Source organism: Platalea leucorodia, assembly GCF_965183815.1.
Source record: "Platalea leucorodia genome assembly, chromosome: 22".
In the NCBI taxonomy this organism is placed as follows: Eukaryota; Metazoa; Chordata; class Aves; order Pelecaniformes; family Threskiornithidae; genus Platalea; species Platalea leucorodia.
In genome coordinates this window covers 7,905,088-7,927,925 of record NC_138844.1, presented here as the reverse complement: position 1 = coordinate 7,927,925, position 22,838 = coordinate 7,905,088, and the positions used below count along the sequence as shown (strand labels likewise).

The 22,838-nt window shown below is 41.0% G+C and overlaps 1 protein-coding gene across 6 annotated transcripts in view; it reads left to right on the top strand.

Moving 5' to 3' along the window:
* Positions 1 to 22,570, top strand: part of TLK2 (tousled like kinase 2) — a 42,475-nt gene extending 19,905 nt beyond the window's left edge. For all 6 annotated transcript variants that reach the window (XM_082332028.1, XM_082332030.1, XM_082332029.1 and 3 more), the window contains 15 exons: positions 28 to 123; positions 3,079 to 3,171; positions 4,819 to 4,929; positions 6,286 to 6,422; positions 7,835 to 7,987; positions 11,768 to 11,834; positions 13,693 to 13,790; positions 14,127 to 14,208; positions 15,980 to 16,071; positions 17,037 to 17,126; positions 17,609 to 17,778; positions 19,282 to 19,420; positions 20,548 to 20,659; positions 21,648 to 21,755; positions 22,136 to 22,570. In XM_082332028.1, coding sequence (XP_082188154.1) covers positions 28 to 123; positions 3,079 to 3,171; positions 4,819 to 4,929; positions 6,286 to 6,422; positions 7,835 to 7,987; positions 11,768 to 11,834; positions 13,693 to 13,790; positions 14,127 to 14,208; positions 15,980 to 16,071; positions 17,037 to 17,126; positions 17,609 to 17,778; positions 19,282 to 19,420; positions 20,548 to 20,659; positions 21,648 to 21,755; positions 22,136 to 22,309 — 1,722 coding nt within the window. In that variant the 3' untranslated portion in view covers positions 22,310 to 22,570. The remainder of the gene's footprint in view (positions 1 to 27; positions 124 to 3,078; positions 3,172 to 4,818; positions 4,930 to 6,285; positions 6,423 to 7,834; positions 7,988 to 11,767; positions 11,835 to 13,692; positions 13,791 to 14,126; positions 14,209 to 15,979; positions 16,072 to 17,036; positions 17,127 to 17,608; positions 17,779 to 19,281; positions 19,421 to 20,547; positions 20,660 to 21,647; positions 21,756 to 22,135) is intronic.
* Positions 22,571 to 22,838: the final 268 nt, after the last annotated feature.

Below are 22,838 nucleotides of genomic sequence, written 5' to 3'. Positions count from 1 at the left end.
TAACAATACACTAACTTTCTTTTGCAGGCCCAGCAAGGCAGCCCATCTTCTACCGGATCAGGGAACACTGAGCATTCCTGCACTTCCCAAAAACAGATTTCCATCCAGCACAAACAGTCACAGGTATAGCTCACTAGATGATATATCTCTTGGATATGAGATTGAAGCTTGATGCAGCTTGTCTTCCACACCAGAGGATGCCACTTGTAGTAGACATGTTTCCAGTGAAAAGAGCCAGAAGTCCCAACTCAGTTTGTAACTGTTGATTGAAGTGAATCACTCTGAACTTTGTTCCTTATCCTGTAAAGGATGCTTTTCAGTTGCTGCTACTGGAGATTGCCTTATCTGTTACTGAGGCTTTTCTGTGTCAGTACTGTGGGCAGTTCTTCAGCTGTGTACAAATGTGCTCAGGAGAGTAACACCTTTGCTCTGTCTGTTTCAGTTCTGTTGTATCCTGAATGTTCTTCCTTTCTTTGTAAGTGAAGACATGAAGGAAACCTGAGCAATAGTTATGAATGCCCTCTATTCAAGCGCTGGGTCATGGGTGCGTCCACACTGCTTACAGTACAAATATCCACAGTCTAGCTGGAAGTTCTTTGGCCTCTGCAGAGTGCACCCATGACATAGTTTGTCCTGTCAAGGTGGAATGTGATGTGTTCCTGACAGTGCTTCTCAGCAACTTCACTGTCCTGGAGTCGACAAGAGGAATCGCTCTTTTGACTGCACTGCTGTCTTTTTAGTGCTTTTTAAATTGTTAAGATTCTTCTTGTGGCTTTATGGCAAGATTTACTTTCAGCTGTGTCATCTTCCTCTGTTGCTTATAGGGATGTTCAGCTTTATCTGCAATGCACCTTGCTTATTTCTTCTCCAGGCCTGCTTTTAATCTTCTTTGATTTTCATCACTGATTTCTCTGTGACTGACCCTTCCCTTGAGTGATTTTTAAACAATCAGTTTTGTGTCAATCATTTTCTCACGTCAGTCTGTGTCAGAGATGATTTTACTGCTGGGGGAAGTTCATTCTCCATTTCCCCAGCATGTGGCACAAGTTCTTTGTGCATGAAGAACAGCAGTTCTGCCTCTGGGGATACTTAACTAGCTTAAGTCTCTGAGCTCTGTTGTGTCACTAGGGTCACATTTGTTGTCTGTATTGTTAAAATGCTGGTCTATGAAGATCCCGGTTTCTTGCTAGTGCATGGAGAATTCTTGTACGAGAGTGATGCCATAACTCGAGAATCTGCCAGAGATAACTTTCAGATTTCAATCTTTTCTGTCCCAACACCAATGCTTAAAATAGTGGTCCCTCCTGGAGTGAGCAAGGTGTTTTTATTCTCTCCTGTGCTTAGCATGCCCGCAGGGTCCATCTTCCTTGAAAAGGGTGACATGTTATCTGAGTGTGCTTTCTGCCAATGTTCAGCTTCGTGGTATTCTCCAGAGGTCTAGATGTAGCATAGGCTTAAGGCAAAGAATCCAGGAAGATGCTTGACTGTGTGATGAGGACATGTATACATTCTTGTTTTTCCTTCCAGACGTGTTTGGAGTTGATAGGGTTTAAAAAAAAAAAAAAGCTTCTTCAGTGACTTCCAGTTTGAATCACTTCTGGCAATGACAAAAGCAAGTCAGCATGAGCATGAATTTCTTAGCATTTTCAGTCAGTGCTAGGGCCCTCCAAGTGTTTTGAAGCAAGGTGAGTTGTGATGAAGTCACATGTAAGAGCATGCATCCTGAAGCATGACTTCATCTGACACAGTGCAAGCATGTCTGTGCATTTGGCAAATGACATAAGTCACTTACTAAAGAAACTTTCTGCTGCTTCGCTGAGTGGATGCAGCCTAGGTTTTCAACAGACAGCCTTCTCATTGCCTTCAGTGACAAAAACTTTTGTCGCACATGCTTCCTGCAGGCTGTCAGGAAGTATAAACCAAGTTAAGGCAGAAGTGCGGTGATCTGCCCAGGCCTTCTCTTTGTCTTTTGGGATTTAGGCTCATCTTGCTTGATGTGCAATGCTGGCAGGTGTTCTTTTTGATCTGTCCCATACTGGGCATATGTAGAGAAGCAACAGTTTGCCAAGTTTGTCTATTACTTCATGGTGTTAGCTTCCAGGCAAGCCTGAAATTTGGAGAACAGTTATATAACAACTCCACAGGTAAGTCTCTGCTAACTCTTCTCAGAACCAGGATCGTTGCTTGCTAGCCATAAATGTGAAATCTGTGTATGCAGTCATGGAGCATGTGTTGACCTGGGTTTTTTTAACATGTTGTATTCATGTACATACTGACTTCTTCCCCTTTTCTTCCCCACCCACTATTCAGAGTACTGAGTCTGAAATATGCTATGTTATCTAGCAATAAGAATGTCTTTTGTTTTCTGTTCCTGGGTATAACTCTCACTTCATTGCTGAAGGTATTTGAGATAGGCTGTATCCCATAAAACTTTCCAAATAGGTTTCACTCAAGAACTGTAAAGCACCTGTCCCTAGTGGGCACTAATACATCAGTTTGTCAGAAACAAAGACTTGTGCCTAATAGTCTTGCTGTCAGTCTGTTATAATATTTTAAAATTAAGACCTGTGTTTTCTGTCAAGGCCACTTTAGAACCCACAGGTATTGTCTTTTGTCTAGCAGGTGGTTGTCTGTGCCTGTAAATGATCTCATAAATTTGATATTCCAGCTGACGGTTTGGGATTTGGTGGTTTTTTTTTCTTAAGCCCTTTTCCTGTACAAGCTATGTTGCACTGCAGGAAAGGAGAGTGAATGTCAGAGACCAACAAGGAGTGGGCAGAACTCAACTATAAAAACAAAACTGGCAGGACGCGGAGGTAGCTTGTATGTGTTACCAGTTTGTGTTCTCCAGTGCAGCTTTGTGCTAGCTGACTGAACCTCCTATGCTGGAGCAACCCACCATGTAATAAGAAAATGAAGAATGGAGAAAGTTTCTTCCCCACACTGCTAGGATGCAGGGGTTCCTTCTTCTTAGACCTAACTGTTCAGATCAGAGAAGGTTACACTGTGATGTTACGTGCTGACTATCTGAAATACCTGTTTTTCCTAAATGTGGTTTATGGTGATTTTTCCTTACAGTCTGACCTCACAATGGAAAAAATATCTGCACTAGAAAACAGTAAGAACTCTGACTTGGAGAAGAAGGAGGGGAGGATAGATGACTTGCTAAGAGTAAGTATTTAAAGTGGGACAACTCTTCTAAAAGTTACTATTTAAAGACACCTAGAATGCATGTGCCAGCTAGGCTGCAGAGCAGGATTTTGTACAGCATTTGTAGAACCAGCACTCACAGCGTAAAACGAATCCATTCATCCCTTACTTGCAAGATAATTGTTGAGCTTGTAGGTACTTTGTTTGGGCCTGCTTGAATCCACAAGCAGTGTAGCAGTGACTGTAAGGTGCAGAGTTATTGTAGCTAAGCACTAGCTCAGGTGTTTGTGTCCTCAGCAGTGTTGTTGGCTTTTCTTTGATCTGTTGCACAGTTCTTTTGTATTTTGCTACCTAACCTAACATGTTTCTTTTCAGAATTATTCCCCTCTTCTAAGTACTGAGGAACTGACTCCATGTTTTGTTTAGCAGCATGTTCAGTAGCCTTTCAGTAGGCTGGGAAGGTGTATTCTGAAATGCTCATTCATGAGAGTCAGTAATGTATAGAGATGGGAAGAACATCTTTTGTTCTTGTTTCTGCTGCTTCGCTGTGTAGATGCAGCCTAGGTTTTCAACAGACAGCCTTCTCATTGCCTTCAGTGACAAAAACTTTTGTCGCACATGCTTCCTGCAGGCTGTCAGGAAGTATAAAAAGAGTAAAGCTTCTCTTAATCCATTAGTATTCTTCAGTTAAAGATAAATATAAATAAATAGTAAATAATAAATAATAATAATAATTAATAAAATAATAAAACAATAATGATAAATAATAAAATAACATAATAAATAAATAAAAATAAATACCTTTAAATCAAGGATCTTGTCTTAATGGAGGAGTTGTAATTGATTTAGCTTTCATCAGCTGGAGAGGCATCTTTTGTGAAGTGTTGAAAAGGATTAGAAAAAACATTAAAGGGAGAAGAGGGAAGGCTCCCTGTGTTTGTGTGTGTCTGGTCTCAGCACCTAAAAGGGCTAAGACAAGCTCGTAGAGACATACACAGAGGCACATGTGGGTTTGTGGAAAATAGTCCATGAAGCAGGAAGTAGATTTTTTTTTTTTTTTTTAACCATCCATTGTTTAATCAGAAGCCAGACTGTTGGTTGGAACTTTTTATCAATGAAAATGGTTGCACATAAAATCTTGCTGTATGCTGTGGTGGTGTTAAAAACAGCTGTTACTGGGAGCAGTCTATTTAGCACGGCTGATGGATAGTAACTTGAACAAGAATTTAATTGAAAGTGCAAAGGGAGTTACCCCATCCTTTTCCTCTGCCAGTATTGTGGCTAAAGAGTGAGGATAGTCCCGGGATGACTTAAGCCATTTTGAGACTTGGTAGCTGTGGCAAGGTCTTAAATATTTAAAAAAATAAAAATAAAAAAATTCCTTGTGCTTGTATTTAGTCTCTTTGTACCTTAGTTCCTCATATGTAAACCAGGATGATAGCACTTCCCTGTTCTAGAGCTGTATTAAGATTTGAGTGGGTTAAAAATTGAAGAGCTTGGCTTGGATGTTTTGATAAGAGGAACCTAGTCTTTTTTTCTTATCCTGCTGGTTTGCTTATTTTAATCTGATGCCTAGAGCTAGCTGGAGAAACTTCTTCCTAGGTAATGCTTAGTTTGGCTCTGTGAGTGGTTTAAAGTCAAAAGCTTTTCTTCTCTGTTCACTTGTAGGCCAACTGCGATTTGAGACGGCAGATAGATGAACAGCAAAAGATGCTGGAGAAGTACAAGGAGCGGCTGAATAGATGTGTAACGATGAGCAAGAAGCTTCTTATAGAAAAGGTGAGCAGGGGACTTTCCACATCTCTGCAGTCACAGTTCACGTCCTTGAAAACTTCTTTGTCTTCTTTTGAGGAGTGAAAACCTGCTGGTATTGCTATAGTGATAAGACAACTGGAATTCTGTCTTGAATTATTTCTCTGCAAATAGGAATGTAATCCTAAGACTGAAATGGTTCAGAATGTTTTGATTTGGTTACTTTTCACAGTTTCAAAGAGTGATCTCCCTTGCTTAAGTGACCCCTGAATGCAGCAGGCATTACTTGATTTGGAAACTCGTACACCTGAAAACCAACATTGTCCAGCTCTGGCAATATGAGAGCAGTATCCCATTGTTCAGTGAAATTGCCAGATATGCTCTGTGATATGGGCAAGTGATTTAGACCTTTCCTTCTTTCAAATGGCAAAGTTGGAGGTCGTTGCTTTGTATAACACTCAAAACAACACGTTAAAGACACTGGGGAAAGTGCCAGGCTGCTGTTTACCAGCATCCAGCCTGCTTCAGTGTTAAAAGATTTCCAGATTTCCTGATGGTTAAACAGTGTGGGGGTTTGATTGCTCTTTCACCTGTTAGCCAATTACATCTATTGTTTGTGGGCACTGGATGGGCAGAACGTGCAGTCTGTTTGAGGTGATTTTGTCACAGAGCTGATTGTTCTTGGCTGAATGGGACTCCCCTTTCTGGGAGGATTTGTAACTGGGCTAGGTGTTATGTAGTCCCAGCATTCAGATATGTTGTGTATAGCTCCAGTGAGGAGCTTCGCTGGTTCACTTTTAATCCTAACTGACTGAAACTTTGCTGGTCTCATCTCAGGCCTTGGAAATTTCCTCTCACTTACCAGGAACACTCTGTGACAGACACCACCACCAGTTTTTATGGATGTTGGTGACCTAACTGAGATTGTGTCTCTTCTGGGAGTGGTGCGAGTCTAGCATTGAGCTGGCTGATCACTGTATCTTAGTCTTAACAGTGAGTCAAGGTGTATTTTCTTCATCTCCTGTTTGAGTGAATAAGGGCCTGATCAGAGCCATGTCTGGAGTCTAGCTAAGCTACTGATACAAAAGGGTAGTTTTAATCCTATTGCTAGACTGATTTCAACTGAGGATAGAATGGGTGAGCTGCCCAAGCAGTAATGGGGAATGAAAGGTGAGGCTGAAATGTCAGAAAGGAGGCAGGCAAACAAATGCCTGTCAGACCAGTGTGAAGCACCAGCAATAATTTGGTCAATGATTTTCAGCTGGGTTTCAGATGAACAGTACTGAAACAATGAAAAGCAGTAAATTGGTAGTGATTTAAAGCACAGCATAGCTCTTAGCTGCTGATTTATGGCTTATATTTTAACATGTGTTTTGTTTTCAGTCAAAACAGGAGAAGATGGCATGCAGAGATAAGAGCATGCAGGATCGATTGAGGCTAGGTCACTTCACTACGGTGCGGCACGGGGCGTCTTTCACCGAGCAGTGGACAGATGGCTATGCCTTCCAGAACCTCATCAAGTGAGGACAAGCAGAGTTGTCTTTAACTTCAGAGGCAGAGACGGAAAAACTAAGCAGTTGTGTGTGATGTCTTGCATGTCAAAATGTGAGAATGTTGTGACTGATGCATGAAAGGATCAGATAGAAACTCAGCTACTGACAATGGGGAACGTTTTCGCATTGAAGTGAGAAATATGTTTCTGCTTAAACCTCCAGAGACTTGAAACTGGAATCAAATTATTTGAGTTGACCTCTGGGTTGGAAAGCAGTAGGCTGCCTTGTTGGGTATTCTCAGTGCACTTACCTGGCTGTGCAGTGCTTAGGGTGGAGAGGTGGACCAAATTCCCACATGTATCTTGAGTCAATCAATTTGATTTGCATAGTTGCATGTATTAGTCAAGGAAGGCTAATTAGCTCCTTTTCTTTTTTAAAGTAGAAAGTAGAGAAGCTTAAAAGAGAAAATCCATACTATTTAACTTTTTTTGCCTCCTGGTAACAGTGATCAAAGGGGCTGCAAAAACCTGGAAATGAAGATCAGAGATGCTTTTATGCAGGATGTTAATGGAAATATCCAATAAATTCCCACCTGGCCTAAACCTTTAAGTAGGACCTGGCAAATTAATTGCGTTAGAGAGAGCTATGTGTGATCCTTTAAAATCATATCACTTCTCTGTAGTCTGATAGGGAGGTGCAGCTCTTGTTTAGGCGTGGATTAAGGACTTTATAATTCCTCCTCAGTTTGTGCTGTAAGACATGGAAGAAATACTTCTGGAATATTTAACTGCAGTCTTGGTCTCTTTTAAAAAGTGAATTAAGTATGTAAATGTTCAAGTCATTTAGACTTGAAATTTCAAGAGTGCTTTTATTACTGTAAAATGTTTTAAGATAGTGTTTTTATCTTGGAGGAGGGACTGTTTGTGGTTTTTTTTTTTAGTGAAATTAGGAATGGTGTTGGTTATATTTTGGAGAACTAAGGATAGTTTAACTGTACCCTTGAAGTATAAGGGTACTTTTTCAGATAGTGCCAGACTTCAGGAATAGTTTTAACAGGAAAGTCTGAGATTTAGAACAGAGCCTTCTAGGAAGAAGCATGTGGAAAGTTAGTGACTTACCAATGGGTCCCTGGGTTTTCCGTGAGGTTAGCAACTCCTTGTTTTTGGGTATCCTCTGCATGAATAAAACCTTTCACTTACTGAAAGGTTTCTGTGGGCCAGGAAAAGAATCCCCTTTTATGTAAAAATACCTTTAAAAAAATCTGAGTTGTAATGTTTGGCGCATCCTCCTTTTCTGTACAAAAATATTTTGTTACTAATCTTACAAGTACAACTGATTTGAAATTCGTTGCTCCAATCTGTTAAGAGCAGATGCTGAAGACAACCGAGTACATTCCATTAGTTATCTGCTTCATGTTTTTTCTACTCTCTTCTTCCCAGGCAACAGGAAAGGATAAATTCCCAGCGGGAAGAAATAGAAAGACAAAGAAAAATGTTAGCAAAACGGAAGCCACCTGCAATGGGACAGACCCCTCCAGCAAGCAATGAGCAGAAGCAGCGCAAGAACAAGACCAATGGAGCAGAAAATGAAACGTAGGTTACGTGGCCTTCTTGGTGTATTGCACAGCTGCATGCTTTGATTAAAGCACAAAATATCTACTGGGAAATGGAATCTTGCCCTTGCCTCTAGGCTTTGCTCCATGCACAAATGAATATTGTGGAATTAGCCTGGCATTCAGCAACATCTGGCTGCAGTTCTAAATAGTTTTCATTGGAGTAAAACAAGGATCATTGCTGAGTCCAGACTTTGTATGAACTTAACTTTTTTTGAATGCAGTAACTTTTTCAGTATTTCTGTTGCATTGAGTTTGAAAAGTGGTGTCTTCAAGTGTTGCAACTTCAGAATTGATTTTGGTATCGCTGTATGATACATGGTGCTTTTTTTTTTTTTTAAGGAAGAAAAAAGTTGTGCACATTTAGAAGCCTTTATTTCCATGTACTTTCTGGTGAGGCTTTTCAAACAATTAATTTGGTATACTGAAGAAAAAAGATGCTCTCTTTAAAGAGTGCATTAAGCATTGACCTGTATCTCTGAAGCAGTCCTTTGCAGATACCCAAGTCAGGGAATGGAAAGGTGATTGAAGTGCTACTCTTTCTTTTTACAGATTTCTCCCCCCCCCCACCCCCTTTGAAGTTACTGATGCTCTAAGAGTCCTGGTATTCTTAGAGAGGAAAGCTGCGACTCACAAGAAATTTAAGACATTATTTTTTGGGAAGTTTTTGTGAGTTGGAAATATGTTAAGTCAGAGACTTTATGCTACCTTCTACCAGTTTCCTTTACAGTCTTCATTTTATTCCTGTTGGCTAATACCATAACTCTCAGTGATACTTTTCTTTTTGCACTATTAAATCTCCTGGGCATGACTTGACCTCAAAGTTCCTGGAGCCCTTTGAATTCTTGGTCTTGATCTTGCGCATGTGAAGCAAAAGCTCCCACTGCCTTTTGCAGTCACAGCAGAGGTGGCACATGACTGGGCGAATTGTGGTATTTAGGGTGCTCTCAGGAACCAGGGCAGAGCCCCCAAATAGGATGCTGGTGCCTGCTGATCTGGTGTACTATATTGGAGGGCACTGTGTGCTTTCTGCAAATAAGTAGCTTGAATAGAGACATTTACCCCTTGTTCTGGCCAAGTGAGCTTAAAAACTATTAACTAAATAAAGTTTTAAAGACCTTCTTTTGCATTGCAGTGTTTGAGTTTGGAGAAGTAAATTGAATGTCTGTGCATGGATATTTTGAAGCCTTGCTGTTCATTGCTTTCACTTCTAAGGGACAAGATGATGCTTTCACTGTTTCTGTAGGGATGTTTTTCCCCAGCAGTCTGGTGCAGCTGTAGTGTGGCTTATTCTGCAGACGTGGCAGCACAGGTCTTGATGTGCCTGGAAATCATGATAATGTCTGGGATACCTAGTGAGCATCTGCTTCTGTTGTGAGCGTGCCTTGATATAATCTAGCTTTTATTGGGTTTGCTAGTAAGCCTTTTTGTGCTACCAGGTCTTTTTCTCTGTGTTTCTTGCTGGTTTATCATTCTTTGCTGATATATTTCAGGGTTTTATCTTTGTGGTTTAGAAGAGCTTCTTGTGGTGTTCTTGATAAAAACTGCTTGCCAGTGTATGGATGTGGTTCATGTGGAGTGTTTTTAGCTTATGAAAACATTGTTTTTGCAAGTCAGCTGAAGCAACTGTACTGACTGACTACTTGTTTAATCATTAGTCATCCTGTAAATGCATTTGTTGGACCGATGTGCATCAGGTAGAAAATTTTCTGATTTTTGGAGGGAGGTTTTTTTCTTGTGGAATTCTTACAGAGGCTGTCTTTTAGGCAAGTTGAATATAAATATTTCTGAAAGTTGAATGAGAAGCGGACAGCCAAATTCCTTCATTTGAGTTTTGGTCCCTCTTTGGTTCTTGGTTGTTGCTGTGTCTTAAAAAGGAAAGGAAGGTCCCATGATGTAAATTTAAACGTGTGCTCTCCTGAAACTAGTTTCTAGCCTGTGAATAAGAAAAAGATTTTCCTTCAGAAAGATTAATCTGCTGGGGCTTTTTGAGGTTTGTTAGGGCAGCTTGGGCAACCTTAGAGTCTTCAGCTGCACTAGAAGTAGCATATTTCAAGCATGTTTCTGTGAAACAGGGCAGTGTTTGTCTTAGAGCCTCCTTGATTTTTGTAATGCTTGCTGCTAACAGGCAGCAATTTTGGGTAATGTTAGCCTGGTGGTACTCATTACATCTGTTGCTTAATGAATAGACTGTTGGTGTTTAGCCCTGTATTTCATTTGTGCACAAGAATATGTGGAAAGCTTGTTGCTGGTTTGTTCAGTTGTCTTTTTATTCCTTATACAGCAACACCAACCGAAGAACTAAACTTTTGGGGCAGTCTTTTAGATTAGCTGAATCTGATTAAAATTCAGGCTGTTGGGGGGAGGGTGGGAGGTGTGTGAATTAGCATCCTTTTATATGAAATGAGACAACATGTAAGCATTTATGGTACTGGCTGTGTTTTATATGTATCTTTTAATTTGTAATAAGCAGTTCCTTATGGTCGAGATTCTTTCAAAGGGAACTTGACTTGTGAGTTTTGCATTGAATTTATCAGCTAACAACTGCTTTAGCACTTACTTCAACTATGTGGACCCTCTGCATTATCAACAGTGGAGAGAAGCTGGGGCATTTCAAGATGAGCACTTAATCAGCTGAATACTACCTCCTCTCAATTTACTGTACAGCGAGGCAAGGTCCCATGGCCCTGCACAGACATAGGACTCGGTCCCCTCTTGAAACTAGTTGTGGTATTGATGCTGTGGAGACCTCATACACTAACCTTTGTACTAAGTACTATGCAGAGCATAACTGCTGCAACAGGAATCCTCCTGGGATATGCTTTGAACTCAGGTTCAAAAAAGATATTTATGTGCTGTCAGGTGTGTATCTTGTTTACAGAGTAAACAGATGCAGTTGATAGGGGCTTCGTAACTTTATGTTCATATGTGTGATACTTTTACCAAACTCCTTGTTGGTAGTAGTGAGAAAATTAATATAATGATTCATTTTTCTAACCTTAAAGATCTCAGCACATCGCTACATTTCACAAGTGATGGGATCTGTCATTATTTTAGTGTAAGGTTGTGATTTGCCTCTCTCCTACATGGCACATATTGGCTATAAAAGACATCGAAAACACTATAAAACTTTTTTTGACCAGCCACCTAGGATAGAAACTTTGCACATCATTTACCATCAATAAAATGGAGATTATTCCCCTTATCCCATTGCTTCTCCTAACTACAGATGAGGTCAAAGATATGGTAAGGTGAAGTAGATTTCCCAAGGTTTCCCTGGAAGTTACTTTGCAGGTCATTGCTGTTTGTAGTGGCTCTGTGGCCAGGTGTACTGCTAGTCCCAGAGTGAATAGCTGGGTTGAATTATCCAGCTTTTATTACAAAGAAAAATTTGAAAATGAGTCAGTAAAGCAAACTTTAAATGGAAAAATAAGATGTGGAATATTTGTGCTTCAGTGTTCCATATTTAGATGATGGTTTGGCTTTCTTTGTTAAAAGTCATTCACTAGCCTAAATAGGTGTTATTAGGGACTTGGATTTGAAATTAATATGTGCTTTATCAAGGTTTAAGCTTTTGGTTTCCTTTAGATTGATTACGGAAAAAAAAAATAGATTGCAAAGTTTACATAAAAAAATTTCCTGCCAGCTGTTGCCATACAGTGCGTAGTTGTCACTTCCACTAGAGATGTGTATTCTGCAGACTACTCACTTTATCATATGCGTTGAAACCTAATGCATTGGGTCTGTCTCTTCTGTGCAGGTTAACATTAGCAGAATACCACGAACAGGAAGAAATCTTCAAACTCCGACTAGGTCATCTTAAAAAGGTAAGAACTAACTGCAGAAAAGGCTTTTAGGCAGGTTTTTGATTCAGCGTTCTATGAACAATAGCATGTCTCTGTAGAGGTCACCACCATTTGTTTAATAATTGAGAGGTTTTTGTTGCGTGAAAGGGAGGATTTTGTAATAATTTTTTCCAAGGCAGAGGTATTCAGGAAAGATGTTCTTTGCTTCAATAAATACATTTCTGTGTCCTTACAGTTACAATTTCTTGCACTATGACCTGCCTAGCATTGGGCTCTGTACGTGTCTAATATGGGGGGACATAAAGGAATGGACCAAGGGAAGAAAATTATAAGAACACAACAAAAATTACAACCATCATTGACTTTCCCATTTGTTTGCAATATCGAGTAACCAGCATTGTCAGTAACAGTCCAATAAAGTCTCTTGGGCTTTTGGAAACTAGTAGTGTTCAGGTAGTTGCAATGTACATTTGTTTTCAAATACATTGGCTTCAGTAGGAACTGTACCTGCAAGTGAGGTTATAATTAGATAAGCTGTTGGTTACCTTTAAAGTGATTGCAATAACCTATAAATAAGGTTTCTGGGACACTTTGACAGATGAAGTACTGAAAAAACAAATAGATGTCTTCTATCATTTCCTGGTTACCTGTGATCTCTGCTAAGGCCAAAGAGTTTTCTTTCCCATGTGAAACAAAGAGGAAGCGTGCAAATGCATTGCTGGAGTCCCCTTTCTTTTCTCAGGTGGTGCCTGAGCTGTACACTTAGGTTTTCCTGTAACCTTGACACACAAGTTGAATGCAAGGCCTCATTAATGCTACTGTACTCCTTGTTATTTTCAGTAGCAAGGGAAAGTTAATGCACACATGGAATCTGTTGGCACTCTGCGCATTGTGTTTTATTGACCTGTGAGCAAAGATGAGTGATATGGGCCGGAGTATGCTAAAGGCATGCTTGCTCTACAAGCTTCCGCATTGCTAGAGTGGATTAATTGCAGGTCCATCTGTGCTGGCATGTACTGTGCTACCGTAGAACAGAGGAAGCCATTTGGAAATGGACCTTAATGGAAAATGAAGTAATGTTCTCAGATCGTGGCATTGTCTGAAGCTGTGCTTATCCTTCTCCACTTTTGGAAACTGGCTCATTCTTTGTGCCTAAAAATAGAACAAGTTGAGAAGGGAAGGAACAGAGTCACAAGCCAAATGGGTAACTATGTCCCTTGAGTCATATATAGCAAATAATACTGCTCAAGGTGCACGTTTTTGAGGTTTGCAACCCTGTCCACAGTAGTGTGAATTCTAGTGTTGTGTTTGAGGGCATGAGAACTTCCAACTCTATAAACAGTATATCAGAACTTCCACATGGCACTAAGTTACACTCTGACCTGTTCTACCACTTACCACTAATAAGACCACATGTTGTTCTTTCACATTCTCCATCCTCTCCGGATGCTGCTCCATCCCCATGTGGCACATAAGACATCCCTGTTCCTTACTTCTGAGGGCTCTCCTCTTTCTCTTGTCCCAGCAGAGGCTGAGTTCCTACAAAAATAGCTGCATAGCACTTAATCAGGGAAGGAGCAGGACCAGAGCTACAATGCTTCTTAATTACAGAAAATGTTAAAAACAAGAAGGCATAAAGATATGTCTGCTCCTGTTTATGCGTAGGTGTAAACAAAACTGCCCAGTCAGTTTTCATTCCTGTCACCTTCCACCTGACTCTTAATTGACTGTGACCATTTCTCTAACCTCCCAAACAAGTTATTTACCAATAACTTCTTCACAAGTGGAATTACATTTGTGTTTCCATAAATCGGGCAGAAATGCTAACTGCACTATCTTACACAGTGTTGTGTTTTCCTTTTGTTTTTTCCTTGTGCAGGAAGAAGCGGAGATTCAGGCAGAGTTGGAACGGCTAGAGAGGGTTAGAAATCTACATATCAGGGAGTTGAAAAGGATACACAATGAAGATAATTCACAGTAAGCACATGGGATTCAGGGACAAGAACATATAACAATTTTTTATTTGTCCCCTTCATAATGGGAAACACTTAATCTTTTTTAAATTGGCATAGTGATATAACTTGAAGTTCATGTAAGACGAAGGCTTCCAGGTGCATCAAGGTAACATTATATAGTCTTTCATCAGTGCAAAGTGATCAAATAGTATCAAATTTGTCAGTTGTTAACACAGTTTTGATATTTTTCTGTCCTAATATAAAAATGTTGGTTTTAAGCTGTGTAGTAGCTGTAGTTTATTGTGCACTGGATTGCATTATTTCTGTCAGTGTTCTTAAACTGTGTCTTTCTCGCCAGATTTAAAGACCACCCAACGCTAAACGATAGATATTTGTTGCTACATCTTCTGGGTAGAGGCGGCTTCAGTGAAGTATATAAGGTAAATTTGAAGTGGCAATCTGTGGTGTAATCTGAATCCGCAATGAAATATTGCAGGAAGCAGAATTTTTACACTTGTTTTCTCAGTGGTGTGTGTGGTTGTGGAGGGAAGAAGGGAGGACAAAGCATTTGTTGCATCTGGCTTGCATTAGACAGCAAGCTTGAGATTTTTAGGTTCTGCCCTTCTCCTCAGAGGTCAGAGTTCCTGCAAACGTATGTTTCAAGAAAATGTTGCACCAAGTCTGCAAGTTTTGTCAGGACAGAGAAGCAAACCACTTGTTTCTTCAAGTGCTACACACAAATATCTTAAGTAGTGAAGTTTTATTGAGTATGGCATAGCAAGTCTGAACGTCACTAAACAAGAGAAAATAGCTCCAATAATAAGAACAAAGCCTTTATTTCCTCGGGGTAGAAGGCTTTTTTCTTGTGTCTTCATTTTATGCTCTGAAATAGCAGACTCCGTGTGTGTGCACGCGCATATGCACGCAGTCTTGGGACTTCTTTGGAACTGAGGATTACTTGTGTGTCAGCACTCTTGCATTGCCAAGACCTGTGATACTTTGGTGCTTGCTATTTGACTATTATGCTTAGAGCTTTTTCAGTTCTAAATATTCCCCATCTGTACCCAGTAGTTGTTAATTCATGTTAAATTTGACTAGAATGAAAATAACTATGCCAATGCAAATATTGGAAACTTCACAGTGATTTATTATTTTGATGCAGTACAACAATAGATATCTAAACCGGGGGGGCTAGACTGTTCAGGTAATGAAAAAAGAGTGTGATCTGCATGTAAGTACTCTGAATTTCTCTTTGGTGGCTTTGCTGACTAAGTAGAAAGCCTTGACTCCGCAGATGAAAGCAAGAGGGTATGAATGCTTCCTACCTGACTGTGCTTAAGAGTTGTAACTATGTTATTAAAACAAAGAAATGCTTAGCCCTTTTTCTCCAGGGTCTTGGACGATCTATTAAGCGTTAGAAGTTAAGTATACAACTTTTGAGATGGACACAATTTATCCTTGTCTGCTTACAGTAAGATTTTGCCTCATCCTATAAATTATTAGCTGTTGCTGCTCTCAGACAAGGGAAAAGATTTCTGCATTTCTCCAAGAGCACACAATTCCAATGGCCTGTTCTTTAAAGACTACCTAAATAGCAAGAAACTGGAGGGGAAAAATACACCACAAGATTCACCACAGTTCTGCCATTGAATTCTCCAGCTTCTGAATAAGCTGAAACATTTAGCTCCAAGATGGAGAGCTGAGCTACCAGCATGAAACAAAGTGTTAAAAATCCTCTGTATGTTTTGTTGGGTTTTTTGTTGTTTGTTTTTTTGTTGTTGGGGTTTTTTTGGTTGTTGGTTTTTTTTTTTTTTTTTGGGGGGGGGGGGGTTTAACTGAGTGTAGAAAATGAATTAGGTGGCTTGGGGGAATAATGGCAGGGTCTTTCACAGTGTGATTAACTGACTATATTTTGGTAATTTGGCCTTTCTGATCCCATTGTAGCTCTGGTGGTAAAATGTCTGAATAAATGCGGCATTAGTTAGCTTCCATAGGGAAGGTCAGATCAAAGCACAGAATATTCAATTGTTTTCAGAGTTACTTGGTTTCATTAGTGAAACTAATTACATCAAAATGTGGGTTTGCTCTTCACTCAGTATGTTGTAATGCTGATTTCCTGGGTGGGGATATTGGTTTGTTAGAGCTTGTCTGCTTTGGCAGTATTAACTTGAAGTTGTGATTCCTACTGATTTTCAGCTCTTCTCTCTGCAGGCATTTGATTTAACAGAACAGAGGTATGTAGCTGTGAAAATACACCAGTTAAATAAAAACTGGAGAGATGAGAAGAAAGAAAACTATCACAAGTAAGTAAAGCTGTCAAGCAGACAGCCATGTTTCCAAACTCCTCCTGTAATTGGTTATCCAGTGCTTGTGAACAGGCTGCCATTTTTTTCGTGTGTTTTGCTGCATTTCAAAAGCCACTCTCTGTCCCAGTAGCTACTTGCAAAAGTTATGGTCAGATTAGAAATGTTTTAAATGTGTGTGCACACACAGACACAGTTTTGTATAAGCATTACAGCACAAGGTTTTAAAGCACCAGTAGTGCTCTATGAAGAAAGCATTAAAGTGGCTTCTCCTCTCTGAAATATCTAAGCTCTGCTCTTGTGGGAAACAGTTGTTCATGCCCATCTTCCAGGTACACACCTGCATTGTGTTCCGTGAAAGCCTTCCCCTTCCCTTTGTTTCTTAGAGTATTTAATCTTTTCACAGATGATTAGGACTATACTATGTCATTGCCTAGAAGGGATGTACTGGAAGCCTTTTGGTGTTGGTAACACTTGTTCCCTATTGCCATGGATTAGATAAACTCTGTAGAATGGCAGCCAAGCCTTCTCGACAGAGCTTCAGAGATAAAGCTGTGACCTTAATTCCCCAACAAGTCACTTGGACAAACTAAGCTGAATTTGAAGCCTGAAAGTTGGGCTGTTGAGCATCATGGAATTTTTCTAGAACTTGCTGACTTTTGTATTCAGCTATTTTGGATCCCTTAATGATTTATTATGAGGTTATTCTATTTTGGCAAGCAGTACCATTAATCAAGATCAGTTATTTTGTAGTATTGCCAGCGTTTGAGATGCACTCACATTCTGTGGTTCTCAAGAACTGTTCTGTGCAGTTCCTTGTTTGCTTGCCTTTTCTTAAGCTGTCTGAATAACATGTATGGATTTGATTGAAGTTGGACTGCTGTGTGCTATGACTGGGTTCACTGTCTGCAGAACGTAGAATTAAGTCATTTGTATGACTAATGCTCAGACTTTCCTATTTTCAGACATGCGTGTAGAGAGTACAGAATTCACAAAGAACTGGATCATCCTCGAATAGTTAAGCTATATGACTACTTTTCGCTGGATACTGACTCGTAAGTTATGTTGCTGTGTCCTTTGGCTTGGTTTTACCCATTCATTACAAAGCATCTGGTCTCTTAAAACTTTCCAGGAGAGTCCAGAGAATGCCCACACCAATGTTACAGACTGTACTGCAGAGATATCTGAGGCAGTTTCAACTTATATTAGTTTTCTAGAGATGCTAGCTCACAAACCAGTATGCCGTATTGTAGTGCTTTACTAGTAAATCCTGCTCTTTGTTGGCCTGGGCAAATGCCCCAGCTGATGTAGCTTTCTGCTTCTGAATCTAGCACTTAATGGGGGATCTCTGACCTTTGTACTATTGAGCACTGAGGACTGCGCTCCTGGTAGCTTATTTCTAGGAAGGGATTAATAGGCTGGAGGACACTTAATTTAATAAATTGACCAAATAGGTGAATCTTACAGGCAAGCAATAACAAAATGTTCTGGTTTCTATCAGGTGCCTTAATTACAACAACTGCTGTTTTGCCTTCAGGTTTTGTACAGTGTTAGAATACTGTGAGGGAAATGATCTGGACTTCTACCTGAAACAGCACAAGTTAATGTCGGAGAAAGAGGCGCGATCCATTATCATGCAGATTGTGAATGCTTTAAAATACTTAAATGAAATCAAACCTCCCATCATACACTATGACCTTAAACCAGGTATGCTGTGCTGCTAGCTGACGTGCTTAAGGATGCTAACTAAAGGTAATGGGTTATAAGTAACATGGGAAAGTTTAGTGTGGTCAGACATCAAAAAGGAGACAGGGCTGTCTGGGAAAACTAACTTGCAACAAGAAAAAAACTAAAATGCATAGAACATGCTGTGAAAAGGGTATTGTCTCCCAGAATGGCAACATAAAACAAGGAAGTAACATTCCAGAAAAAGTAGCCTCCTTGTTCAGAACGAGCCCTTGAACCACCAAGTGTCTGTGTTTGGTTTCTTAATGTCCTGCTTGTATTCTGCTGTTGAGAGCTTCTGTTATTGCTTCATAAAGGTCCCCATAATTACTAGTGTGTTTCATGTTCCCATTCTTCTGGCTTATTCTTTCTGTAATTATCTGCCTGAAAATTTGGTGGCAGAAGCTAACTTGGAAGTGTGTTTGAGCTGCCACGCGATATGAAAAAACAAAGGTGAGGACACACAGTCAAACTGTGTTTGCTCAGGTCTGCCTTTGAATTCAGTAACATCTGCCATGTAGAAGGTCCTCTCCAAATGTTGTTGCAGATTTCCCTTTACCATTGGGCAGAGTCACAAGGGGAAAAATGGAAGTGCTCTTTTTTGAGGTGATGCATGTTGGCTACATAGCTTTTTTCCTAGTGCAGTAAAATTCATCCACCTCTTTGGGCCGTTATCCCTGGCTTGTCTCCCTATACTGGTGGCACTTCATCAGCATTGTGTAACTGGTATGTGATGTGGTTTATTGCATCAGCATGAGGAATCCGTACAGGAGGTGGTGCTGTTGCACTAGTTCTAGTGACCCTGTTTCTTCTGCCAGCTGCCGACTGTTCTCATGTTGTCTGAGCATGCTGCAGAGCTCTGCCTACAGTTGGCTAAAGCTATGATTCGGCCACTGCCATTACACACGATTCTGCTGCTTTATTGTAGGGTTTGAGAAAAACAGTGATGATCTGACTTCTTGATCCTTGATGGATTTGTAAAAGACTCTTGCCTAAGCAGTAATTGTCCTTTTTGAGCTTAGAAAGCCACTGGGGAGCACTGCCAGGAAGGAGAGAGTTTCTGGCTTGTTGAGAAGCCAGGGCAAGTCAGGACTTCTGGGCAGAATGAGTCATAACTGTGTATGTGTACTTCTCTCCTTGATCCTCCTTTTTGACCTGCCCTTCCAACGGGACCTTTGGGAGGGGTCAAAATAGCATGGACATCAAGCTCATTTGGCTAAGAGGGCTCAGAATCTGGAGGCTCCAAGTAATGTCGGGCCACTGGGTCATTCAAGGATGGGCAGATCAGTTCTAGCACTTGGTGGGAGCTGAGTTGTCTCTGGAGCTCAGGGTATTGAGTGTTAAAACATCTACCCCAGGCTGCTGCAGCTCACTGTGTAGGTTCCTTGTCTTCTTGTGCAGGGTGCCAGAGTTCAATGCAAATTTATTCTTGTTTTTTCCCTGCCAGATGTGTATGCTAAGGGGCTGTTTCCTTTCTCTGTCTAGGTAACATTCTTCTAGTCAATGGTACTGCATGTGGAGAGATAAAAATCACAGATTTTGGACTTTCCAAAATCATGGATGATGACAGCTACAACTCTGTTGATGGCATGGAACTGACATCACAGGGCGCTGGTACTTACTGGTAAGCATCGCCTGGGGCACTTGCAAGTTACAGATCAAGAACAGTTTATAAACAGCTTTGGATCTATGTCAGCTCTGTATGTGCTGCCATTGTGACAGCTTGAGACACTGGAGGTTTGAGACCCTGGAAACTGCTGTTGTTGTCACACAGCTCCTTTTGAGGCTGGCAGCTTTTTACTTTTCAGTGGGTTAGTGTTTATACATTTGAAAACCATCCTTTATCCAAAGGGCCTGGTGAAAAACTGCATATGCTGCGTGCTGCTGAGATAGCGAGCTCTGGAGTGGAGCTTGGCTGCTTTTTCACAGTCCATAATGGCACTGTCAAACAGTTTAAGCAAGGAGGAGAATACCATGCCTATTTGGAAATTCAGGTGCATCAGGGAGATGGAGAGAGTATGCCACTGAAATGAGGAGGTGAAAATCCATAGTTAGCTCTTACAAAAGATGTAAATCTCGCAGTGTTGTCTAGCCAGAGCTTTGCTTTCAAGTGTCATGTGAAAGATGTTTTTAGCAATACTTTATTCTCAGTGCCAAGTGTTGTCACTGCATCACCCGTGGCTGAGAGCAAGACCTATGGTGAGTGCCACTGAATGTGATTCTTAGGTACTACCCAAGCTGCAGACTGTCACTATGGGCAACAGTTGTACAGGAACATTTGTTAAGGCATTCTGTATTGTACAGTTTTGTTCTGTTCCTAAAAATGAAACTAGCTGTAGTTTGAGCGAGGCTGAGTATCTCTAACTAGGACGTGGCATCTGGGATAGTATTTCTAGAAATATGTATTTTGGCTGTGTGTTTCTATTGTGGAATTGTTGGTCAGGCCCTTTTAACAACAAATACTCGTTCTGAAGATGAAAGAAAATGGGATTATTTTATGTGCTCTGGTGAAAAGACACCGACTGTGCTGACTAGCTCAGACCATGAGTGTCTGGAGAGTCCTTGGGATCACTGTTCCCAGAAGGGGTATGCATTGGTGATCTTGGCCCAAAGATGCACAGGAATGAAATTGGGTCCCTTGAGTCCCAAGCCAATATCTGATCACAGAAGCTTGTTCTTCCTTTCTAAAGAAAATGATTGAAAGTATTTGTAGATGCTGCTCGTAACCTGTTGTCACTTCCTTCTAATCAGGTATTTGCCACCAGAATGTTTTGTGGTTGGGAAAGAACCTCCAAAGATTTCAAATAAAGTTGATGTCTGGTCAGTGGGAGTCATCTTCTATCAGTGTCTCTATGGCAGAAAGGTAAGAAGTTATTTAACTCCTTTCTTAATGGTGATTCCCAAGCCTTTTGGGAGGTAGCCCTGGCTTCTGCTTCCTTCTCCTCCCCAGGCTTAGAAGGTGCTTCTGCCTTGTCTCCTTGTCATCAGTTCCAAGGCAGAGCCCATGCTAATGAAGTGGGGAGAATTTACTAGGTTGCGTTTTGCTCTACATGGCGCTTCCTTCAGAAGCAATGTTCTGCAGAACATCTCTTTCCACTGGGCGTGTTCCCACTGAGGCCGTTATGAGCAGGACAAGTGTATCGTTCAGGGCTGGACACCTGAGGTTCTTGGTCTGGCATTGTTTTGTGATACTTTCAATGTGCTAAATCTTTGTTGAGCCTGATACTGCTTGATGGCTGCAAGTGTTTTAGAAAAAAAAAAAAGTAGGTACAAAGATCCACTCGAGAAGTTTTTAGGATGGGTTCTGGAAGAGAAGAGTCTGTATTAGGAAAAGATTATTTGTCCTGAGAAAAGGTAATTTGTTTTATAACAACAGGAGAAATAGATTGGAGCAGGAAAAGGATTCCATCAGCTCTTGTTTTCACAAGTCCTTGGTAACCAAGTGTTGTGAAAGCCTGGGCTGACAAACACGCTGTGTTGCTTAGTGTTGTCAGTCAGACAAATGGTGGAACCAGCCCAGCAAAGATTGAAGTGGGTGAATCTCCTGTCAGCTTAGATAGATGAAGGCCCTCTTGCACATGCTGAAGCTGACCTACGAGGTGTGGAAGCCAGTGGAGATCCCTCCTGAGCCAGAGACACCCCAGACACACTCCAGCTTGGTCCCTTTTGTTCAGTTTAAGTGCGGGAGAATGTGTCGTGCTCATCTAGCTGGAATCTGCAGCACCTTCACAGCATTCATGGGCTTCTTGCCCGGAAAAATGCTGATGTCAGGTGATGACACAGTAGCATTATGTGTTTTTTTTAAGGCCTGTCACCAACCTTTAACAACCGTCTTCCATTTTTTTTGGTAGCCCTTTGGTCACAACCAGTCACAACAAGATATTCTGCAGGAGAACACAATTCTGAAAGCTACTGAGGTGCAGTTCCCTCCAAAGCCAGTAGTCACGCCAGAAGCAAAGGTAAACCTTCTTGCAGCGAGTTTGATCACACTGTGTATGTCAGTCAGCGGTCGGCACTGGTAGTTCTGTCCTCTTGGTTTCCCTAAAATCAGCAGGAGTTCTGTTTAATGCTTGCCTCCTATAGAGTGCTCAGTGGCTTTGCGTTGTTGTAGTTGTCAGGCTGAGGATTGAACAGAGTGCAGCATGTGCCTCTGCCTGTGCTTTCTACTGATAAAAGATGAGCTTCTGGTGTAGGAGCTGGCCTGTCTCTGTGGTCACTGGGGAAGGAATTTCAGCGCTGGGGTTGTCAGATTGGCCCTGCTCTCAGAGTTATCTGTCAAAGAAAGCTTCCTGTTTCTGTCTGTCTACTAATTCTTGTTTTGCCTTTGGGGTATCTGCAGGCATTTATCAGACGTTGTTTGGCCTACCGAAAGGAGGATCGGATAGATGTCCAGCAGCTGGCCTGTGACCCATACTTGCTGCCTCACATCCGCAAATCTGTATCCACAAGCAGCCCAGCTGGAGCTGCAATTGCATCAACCTCTGGATCATCCAATAACAGCTCTTCAAACTGAGACAGAGTAATAGGCCAAAAACTGCTTGAGAAACCGGCAAAAAGACTTTCAGAAACAGCTTTGGAATAGAGGAATCCGTAAGGGTCTCAAGAAACCTGTACCAGGTGCTTTTTTTCTCTTGCTTTTTTCCATCCATAGAGCATGACAACATCAACTCTCATCAAGAAAACCTTCGGCATCTAGGCCAAGCCATGTGGATAGGAGATGGCTTGAGGTTTATCCAGTAAATGACCACAAAAGGGTGGCTGCTCTGAGCAAGGAGGGGAAACTCAAGAAAAATACAAAAAGACATAGTTCCATGTACTGTGAACTTCTGAACATGCAGCCTTGGGAATCCAGGACGCCGTGTGTGCTTCATATGAAGAATGTGGACTTTGGAAAAAGACTGGGCTAGTCCAGTGTTGATATTTAAACATTGTTCTTTTTCTTTTAATAAAGTTTAGGTAACATCTCCTGAAAAGCTCGAAGCACCAAGGTTCAGCTGGGGATGGTATATGACTCTTTGCCCTTTGGAGGGGAAAAAAGTTGA